At 58.3% G+C, this 8,939-nt stretch overlaps 1 protein-coding gene across 2 annotated transcripts in view; it reads right to left on the reverse strand.

The window, feature by feature from the left end:
- The window catches only part of PTDSS2 (phosphatidylserine synthase 2), a 26,654-nt gene that overhangs the window by 11,851 nt on the left and 5,864 nt on the right, over window positions 1-8,939 (reverse strand). The window contains exons 2-3 of one of the 2 annotated variants that reach the window (XM_006108203.3): window positions 8,239-8,340; window positions 1,202-1,284 (exon numbers count right to left, since the gene is read on the reverse strand). In XM_006108203.3, coding sequence (XP_006108265.1) covers window positions 1,202-1,284; window positions 8,239-8,340 — 185 coding nt within the window. The remainder of the gene's footprint in view (window positions 1-1,201; window positions 1,285-8,238; window positions 8,341-8,939) is intronic. The other variant, XM_023748833.1, reaches the window with a different exon arrangement.

An 8,939-nucleotide genomic window follows, 5' to 3' on the forward strand; every position in this document is an offset into this window, starting at 1 on the left:
AGTGAATGGAGCGTCGGCCTGGGGACTGAAGGGTCCCAGGTTCGATTCCGGTTAAGGGCATGTACCTTGGTTGTGGGCACATCCCCAGTAGGGAGTGTGCAGGAGGCAGCTGGTCGATGTTTCTCTCTCATCGATGTTTCTAACTCTCTATCCCTCTCCCTTCCTCTCTGTAAAACATCAATAAAATATATTTTTTTTTTAAAAAAAAAGATAAAGTCAAGCTGTCAGCCCTGGCCGTTTGCTTGGCGGTTAGAGCGTTGGCCCGAGGATCACAGGGTCTCGGGTTTGATTCCCGGCCAAGGGTAAGTTCCTTGGTTGCAGGTGTGTCTCTCACGTCAATCACTCTCTCTCTCTCTCCCTTCCGTCCCCTCTCTCTAAAAAAAGTCAATGGGAATAACATCCTCAGGTGAGGATAAAAGAGAAAGGAAGGAAGGACGGACGGACGGATGAACCCAGCTGTCAAATAAACAAACAGGAGATGCCTGTCAGCCTGCGGGGAAAGCCATGATGCGAGGCCACTCCCACGGTTCCAACTGTAAAGAATGCGCGGACGGACGTCTACAGACACGTCAGAGCCTCGCAGTGTTATCTGGGAATGGTATTTATTTTTACTTAAAAATATTTCTGTATTTTCCAAATTTTCTACAATACACAGCCCTACTGAGATGAAAGGAAACACGTTACTACACGTGACTCTTCCAGAAAAACCAAGCCCCCTGCCCCCAGGGAGCGGGAGCCACACGCTGGCCGGGCAGGCGGGTCCCGGGCTGTGCGTTGTCAGGACTCCCCATAACTTCGGGGGACAGGGACAGAGACAACGTGACGCAGACAGGGCCTCAATGGCAGGGCGGCCGCCTCACGCCTAAGGCACGGCCGCCCGTTGGAGCCACCCCAGCGCCACTGGACGGGCCCGGGACCCTCCCTGCAGGAGCCAGGGGGAGGCAGAGGCAGAGGCAGGGGTCGAGGACAGCTGCCGGCCAGGACAAGCGGGGCCTGCGCGGGGCTGAGGGATCCAGGGGCTGAAAGAACAGGAACACCCCCATTCATCCTCCTCGGATGGCCACAGCGGGGGTGGCTGGCCCGGGAGGGCAGGGCAGGGCAGGGCAGGGCACTCCCACCCAGCAGCACAGACAGAGCAGCCACTCAGAGCAGAACCGCCGCGCGCGCGCGGGCACACACACAAAACGAAATGGCAAGTTACCTGGATGAGGTCTGGAAAATGGCCCGTCTTTAGCTTGTGTGACTCCAAAACATAAGAAAACCAAAATACTGGCCACAATACCTCTGTGAATAAAGAACAAACAGCCCTCAGTGTGCGTAAGCGCAGGTCCACGCTGGCTTCTCCCTGGCGGGAGGGGTCCCCGGGATGCCCACCCAGTGACAGCCCCGACCCCAGGGGGGCAGGCGGGCTGGAAGCTGGGCCTGGGGCACCCGTGGAGAAGAGCCCTGCGCTGGGGCTGCGCGTTGTACCTGAGTCACTACCCCGACACAGCGGCCTCCCCTTTCGGGGCCCCCGGGGTCTCACACCCCCTGGACCTGCGCTCCCCTGTGGTGAACTGTCCTTTCCTCCTGCTCAGCTGCCTCGGGTCACTGGACTATTCGTCCAGCCAGAGAACTTAGGTGGGAGGAGAATTATCCCCCCCACCCCCCATTTGGCGAGCCAGCCCGGAGCACCCAAGGCAGGCACTGCAGCCGCTGCGGCCGGGCTGTGACCTCCGTCAGCCTCCTGCCTCCTTCTCGGTGCGGAAGTTAGTTTGGCAGAAGAAACTGGCTCCGTGGGTGGCGACGCCTAGGTTTCTCCCATTGACTCTTTCCTCCCAGAGGTGGCCATTTTTCTGTGTCTATGTCCCTGGTGGCGTTTGCCACAGGAAGGAACGACAGCAGGGACAGGACACAGGCGCAGAGCCCGGTGCGCGTCTGCCGAGCCTGACGCCGCCGTGGGTCCCGGAAAACCACACGAGGTTATCCTGCCGTCTGGTTCTCTGTCCCAGGAGCTGGGCTTGTCGCTGGTCTCCACCCTCCGGAAGGTCCACTGAATGGGTCACCAGGCAGCTAGTGGGACAGACTGGGCTCCGTGTCCTGTTCCGACTGCGCCCGCCTTCGGGGAGGAGTGCCACAGGAAACCCGGCCCCTCAGGGCCCGTCTCCACCTGCGTTCCTTGTTGGTGCTGGAACAGTCCCACCCCAGGAGCGCCTGCCGGGGCCACGATCAGCCAGTGGTGGCGGGAGGTGTCTCATACTCGGTGGGAGCCCGGAGAGGCCGTGGCCACCGCCTGCCTGCCTGCCTGCGTCCTCCCTACTTCGGGGCGTGAACCGTGGGTCCCGGGCTGCACTGCCTGCACCACGACGCCTTCGTCCGTAAGAAGGAAATGCTACTGAGGCGAACGGATCCCACTGTCACTGGCCAGACAGACAGATCCTCTGAATTGGAAAAACTTCCAAATTGAGAAACGTTTAGCGAGCTCTCACCATAACAGCACTTTTATTGATAACTATAGAAAGACCGAATTATTACTATTGTTTTAAAGTATATGTTTATTGATTTCAGAGAGGAAGGGAGAGGGAGACAGAAACATCAATGATTGAACCATTGACCAGCTGCCTCCTACATGCCCCCTCCTGGGCATTGAGCCCACAACCTGGGCACATGCCTGACCAGAATCGAACTGTGACCTCTGGTTCCTAGGTCGACGTTCAACCACTGAGGCCACCAATCAGGCCCAGGTTATTCTGTAAATGAGTGCACAGAAATCTAGCAACAAGCCTTACAGACAGAACCCGCCCGGGGAGCCTCACTGAGTTCAGTCTCCACTTCCCCTCATGAGTCCCACACGTGCTAATAAAACATTAGGTTAATGAGTCCTGGCCTGTGGTTCAGTGGTCAGAGCATCACCACCCCGTACCAAAGGGTTTCGGGTTCGATTCCCTGTCAGGGGCATGTACCTTGGTTGCAGGTTCGATTCCCCAGCCCCAGTTGGGGCGTGTGCAGGAGGCAACCAGTCGATGTATCTCTCTCACATCAATGTTTCTCTCTTCCCCAACCCCCTTCCATTCTCTCTAAAACTCTATGGAAAAAATATCCACGCATGAGGATTAGAAACAAAACAAAAAGCCACACATTAGGTTAATGAACAAGAGAAAGGGGGAAGGCCCCAGGGAGACTCCAAAAAGGTGCGAGCCTTTCGAGGTGATTGAGAAATCAGGTGAGTAAAGCCAACATCGACCGGAGCAGAAGGAAGCGACGGAAAGTCCCCACTCGTTCCAGAGGTGGGGTCCGAGATGGTCATTAAGATGCTCGAGAGGATTCAGCGACTCCCTGACCAGAAATGTGGTGACATCGGGGACGCAGCGCAGAGCCTGCCGGGAGCTTCTGAAAGGCCCCTCCCTGAGCCAAGACGAGCCGCGTGCGCCAGGGACAGAGCTGGTCAGGGATAACTAGTTAGACAGGAAGGTCAGCCCGTGACGTCACTGCAGTTTCACCCCAATTCCTTGGGAATTCAGAGCAAACGCCCACATCTCACAACCCTCGGTGAGGCCGAACGCAGCGGCAGGAGCGGCTGGAGCCCACCCGCCTTCTCCAGGGCTGACGGACAAAGGCGCCCACACCCTGCTCCCCTGGCCCCAGGCTCCCTGGCCAGGGACAGATGCAGGCCTTTACCTGCGCTCTCCACAGACACCCTCCGAGAGCCCCCACGCCCGGGGGACCCCTCCCCCCCCCAGGCTCCGGGTCTCCGTGCGTCTGTGTGTGCTCAGGTTGCTGTGTGGCATTCTCTACCTCTCCTGATACCACTAATTTGTAAAAGGCCTCTATTTTTATTTTAATCCTCACCTGAGGACATGTTTTATGCTTTTTAATTGATTTCAGAGAGGAAGAGAGATGGAGAAAGATAGAAACATCAATGATGAAAATCATTGATTGGCTGCCTCCTGCACTACCCACACTGGGGATGGAGCCCACAACCCGGGCCTGTGCCCTGACCAGGAATTGAACCGTGACCTCCTGGCCTCACAGGTCAACGCTCAACCACGGAGCCACGCCGGCCGGGCTGGGGTGAAGTCTTCAGCAATAGCTGTATTTATGTGCACTTAAAAATGGTTTCCTAAATCTCTTTGAAATTTCCAAGTTTTGCTAACTACGTTAGATGATGGAAATTCATGGCTATCCAGACTATTCCCAAATAAGATAAAATAATGCAACATTAATTACTGAACATAGATTTGTCTACTTTAGTGTCTCACCACAGAGGAACCCACGATATTCAGCTTTCTTAGTAAATGCGTCTTGTGCCTCATTGAAAGAGCATATGAAAAAGCACCTATTTCTAGAAATTACAAAATGTATTCATAAATTTATTAACCTATGGATCACTGGTGTGACAGTTCACAATTGCTTACTTCTTAGTTTTCACCAGAAATTAAAGCTTCTATAGATTAAGAATTCTAATATAAGTAATTAAAGCCACAAAAAATAATAATAATAATAATAATAATAATAATAAAATAGGGAAGACAACTGTGTATACCAGAAAAATAGGGCATGTTTGGATTAAAAACAGGCGGGAGGCGTGGAGATGTGTTTTCGTTACGGGACATGACAGTGATTTGTCCTGTGATTTCTTTTTTTTTTTTTAATATATTTTATTGATTTTTTACAGAGAGGAAGGGAGAGAGACAGAGAGCTAGAAACATCGATGAGAGAGAAACATCGATCAGCCGCCTCCTGCACACCTCCCACTGGGGATGTGCCCGAAACCCAGGTACATGCCCTTGACCGGAATCGAACCCGGGACCCCTCAGTCCGCAGGCCGACGCTCTATCCACTGAGCCAAACGGGTTTCGGCTGTCCTGTGATTTCTGAGCGAGTCAGAGAACAGGAGGCGGACTGCAAGGGAGAAGGAAGCTGCAGGAAGTGTAGGGAAGGGAATGCTTGGGGAGAGAGTTTCTGTGCGACCACGCTGGGTCCGAGCGGGCGGAGGCCCTTTAAACAGCTTTCCTCCGAGCAGTGGATGCGCCTCACTGCGCCTCGGCCGGGCCGCTGCGTCTGGCAGCACAGCTCCTCCTGTCTCCGCAGGAGGCACTGAGCGCTCCCTGCCTGGGAGCAGAGTGTGGGGCCAGAGAGAACGCGCTGTGTCACGTGGTCGCGCGGGCCTTGATTCTGTGAGAACGCTGCTCTCCACGGCAGGAGCTTATCTGCGTCTGAAACGCAAAGGCGGGGCCCGTGCTGCTTCGGCAGGGAGGCCCCTTCCTCCCACACCCAGCGCCAGCCGGTCATCCTGACGCCCTGTCCACGGCCACAGTCTGCTCCTAAGTCAGGGCAAGGAAGGTGGGTGACCACGGCTGTGAACTGAGCGGCGTTGGCTACGGCACCCTGGCCGCCCACTCCCGGCGTCTGCCTCCCTTCGCCGGGCAGTCAGGTGAGCTGGCCCCCACGCTGCTGACCGCAGGACGGGTGGTCAGGTGCTGCTGCGTGCACCACTGCCGGGGGCTGAGGCCTCGCAGTGCCCGGGGCGGTGGGAAACGCGTTTCCACGTGAGGCACGCCTCCCACAGCCTCCGGTGGTCGCGGTGCCTCTCCGAGCACCTCAGCGCGCCGGGCGCCTGCACACCTCCCGGAATCAGCCCGCCCCCATCATCTCGACCAACAGCCAGGCCACGGGGTCACGGAGACCGGGCCCCAGCCGAGCAGGTCGCCACACGGACGGCATGGTGCAGGGTGACGCAGTTCTGTGACTTTCTGTTTGAAACACTGCTGGTTCTCGCTCTCTTTTCCCCGGACATAAAGACCTGGAGGGGTCAGGAACTCACACAAATCTCTAGGCCCCGCAGGGGAGCCTGATGCGAGTCCTGGCCTTGGCTTTTCTGGCCTCGAGGTCAAGCTCAGCCTGGAGACTCCTGAGGGAAAGTCCACCGAGACTGCGTTCAGTGGTCAGTTACTACTCCTGCTGCTCCTGTGCGAAGAACAGGCCACATTTACTGAAACTGGACTCTTTTGCTAGTAATTAGTCTTTTTGTTTGTTAATCCTCACCTGAGGATATTATTTTCCCATTGATTTTTAGAGAGAGCGGAAGGGAGGGAGGGAGAGGGAGAGAGGAAGAGAGAGAGAGAATCACTGATTGAAGTGAGAGAGACACATCGATTGGTTGCCTCCTGCATGTACTCGACTGGGGGCTGGGGAACGAACCTGCAACCCAGGTATATGCCCTTGACTGGGAATCGAACCCAAGACCCTTCATGCACAGGCCAACCCTCTAGCCACTAAGCCCGCCAGCCGGGCCGCCCTCTAACTGTGTGCCTGTTTCCTGTGGTGGGGTTTTAAGAGTTTGCATATTTTGGAAACAAGTCCCTTCTCAGATGTTCTGCAAACATTTCTGAGCTGTCGGTGGCTGGTCTCTCCTGGTCTTCACGGGATCATCTGTGCACTATGCCACTATGTAAACGTCCCATGCCACCAACAGATAAGTGGGCCACTGACGTGTGCGGTGCCGGCGGGCACTCCCAGCCGCGAACCGGGCCAGAGCGGCGCCCTGTGATGTCACAAACCACCGTGCGGGGCAGCAGCGCACAGGTGCTCGCTGAGCGACGCCCCTCGGAGCTGTTCAGTGGGCAAGAGGCCTGGCGACCGGGGGCTGCCTGAGGTCGGTGTATGTTAATTATACGCCAACAAAGTGACTTACAAAGAAAACTAAACCGACTCCCCCAAAGTGACAGAGCCTGTTCAGTCCCAGAACAAGAACAACGGTGCACACAAGCTGGACGGAAAGCTTGAGGAGAACAGCTCCCTGAGGTGTTCAGTGCCAATGTCTGACGTGAGCAGGACCTGTGCGTGGAACCTGCCGAGGGCAGCAGAGCTCCGACAGGGACATCAGCCCTGCAGGGAGCTGCCCCGCCCCAGGGCGCTGGCACAGCCCAGACCAGGAGCTGCCACCTGCTGGGGAGGCCCAGTCCCAGCCCTGGGAGGCGTCCCAGGCCACTCCCCCCGGGGCCACTCCAGCCGGGGCCACCTGCTTCCTGCCACAGTACTTGCCCGGTGACATCGGAACTGCTCATCTCTGCCCCAATTTCACAGCGTATGGCACCTCTTCAGTGTGGCCACGTCCTGCCCCGGCCTCCCTGCCCAGCTGTGCCGGACCCTCCACACAGCGAGACGCCTAAAGGAAACCTGGCTGGCGCGGAGTCTGTCAGAGGGGGTCTCGCCAGAGGGGGGCGCCCTCACAGACCCCGGGAAGGCTCCAGAGGAAGGATCGCCAGTTACAGCCCCAACAGAAACGATGCCCAAGAAACTGCTGCCCAGGACTCAGGAAGACACCGTCCCCGCCCTCAGCCTCCCGCCCTCCACAGACCTTCCCTAAGAACTTCCTCCTTTTCTCCCTGAAAGAACGCTCTCTCCTCTGCTTGTTCCACTTGCTAGAACTTGCTGGTCCCTAATTGTAATTCTTTGCTGTGCTCGAATAAACCCATTTTTTTCTGGTCAAATAACTTATTTTTTTAAGTCAACAAATCCAGCCAGACAAACTCACAGAAAAGATCAAGTTCTACTTAGAAATCCCCTCTAGGAAAACATGGACTCCTGCCCACAGCCTCAGTGTCTCCCGTAGCCACCGGTCCAGTGTCCTCCCGCGGGCCCTGCTGCACAGAGCACAGCCCCGGGCTGCCCCAGGGCCCAGGCACAGCCCCACTCCCCCCTCCACGCCGGACCCACTGCCCAGGGCCAGCCCGCCACGGGCCTGAGTACAATCAGGGGCCGGGGCCAGAGCAGGCCCAGCAGCAGGAGGCAGAACCGGGGAGAGGTGCGGACTGCCAGGCTGACGCCCAGCGCTGACCGGGAGATGGCGTGGGAGGGGGCAGACCCCTCGGTGGAGCCAGCATGACAGGAGGACAAGACAGGGGCTCCTGGAGGGAGCACAGCCCTGAGGCCAGACCCCTGGCAGCCACTGCTACCTGGGAGACAGCTGGGAGACAGGCTCGCTGCAGGTGGCTCTCCAGTCCCCCAACGGCAGGCCCAGGACACAGCTGACAGGAGCCACCTGGCCCCTGAACAGGCCGCCGACACCTGCAGAGCACACGGCGGCGCCCACCACTCCCGGCAGGTGGTTAGCTCTCACCCTACAGAAGCAAGGGCTGGCCCCAGCTGACCTAGGTCCCTGGCACTGCCAGGCCTCAAGGCTCTGCCCCACCTGCTGCCCGAGCCCTGCTGGCCTCCTCCCTCGTCCCGCCCCCCAGGGCCACGGGGCCTGGTTACCTCTTGGTGTTGTAGGCCGTGTCCTGAGGCGTCTCCTCCAGCAGAGTCACGTAGCCCAGCACGCAGGTGAGGATGAAGAGCACGGTGAGCGTGTGCGCGCGCCTGAAACCAAACACACCGCAGCGTCAGGCCTCATGCGAGACACGCACCCTCCACTCAGAAACAGGGCTGAGCGTCCCTAGTGGGGGGCCCCGCCCTCGGGGGAGGAGCACCGGCACGCTGGAGCGCTGAGGTGAGGGCTGCACCCAGAGGACCGCCGGAGCCTTGCGTGCTGTGTGCAGGGCGGGCAGCGTGATGGCCAGCCTCGCGAGCCATGCAATGACATCTGAGGTTCCCAGGACCACAGCCCAAGAAACGAGAAAGGGAAGGGGTGAGGGACAGCAGGACCCGCCGCAGGAGGGTGCACCCTCACGGAGCCTTCACTCGGGAGAGCTGCGAGGCGGTGCGGGAGGCGTGGGCACGGCCCGGCCCTCGGCCTGATGTGGGAGGACAGGCGGCTCGCCCCGAAGTGGGCCGCAGGCACCCAGAGCCGACCTGGGAGGACCGCAGTGGCCGCGTCAGACGCTGGCCGGCCCTTCTGCAAAGGGCGTCCCAGCCCAGCTCCCAAGGCCCCAGCGAGCAGGGGTCTCCTGCAGAGAACGACGGGACCCGGAAGTCTCAGTGTCTCCATTTCCATGAAGATTGCTTCCGACTTGGGAGGG

Source organism: Myotis lucifugus, unplaced genomic scaffold, assembly GCF_000147115.1.
Source record: "Myotis lucifugus unplaced genomic scaffold, Myoluc2.0 scaffold_1887, whole genome shotgun sequence".
Classification (NCBI taxonomy): domain Eukaryota; kingdom Metazoa; phylum Chordata; class Mammalia; order Chiroptera; family Vespertilionidae; genus Myotis; species Myotis lucifugus.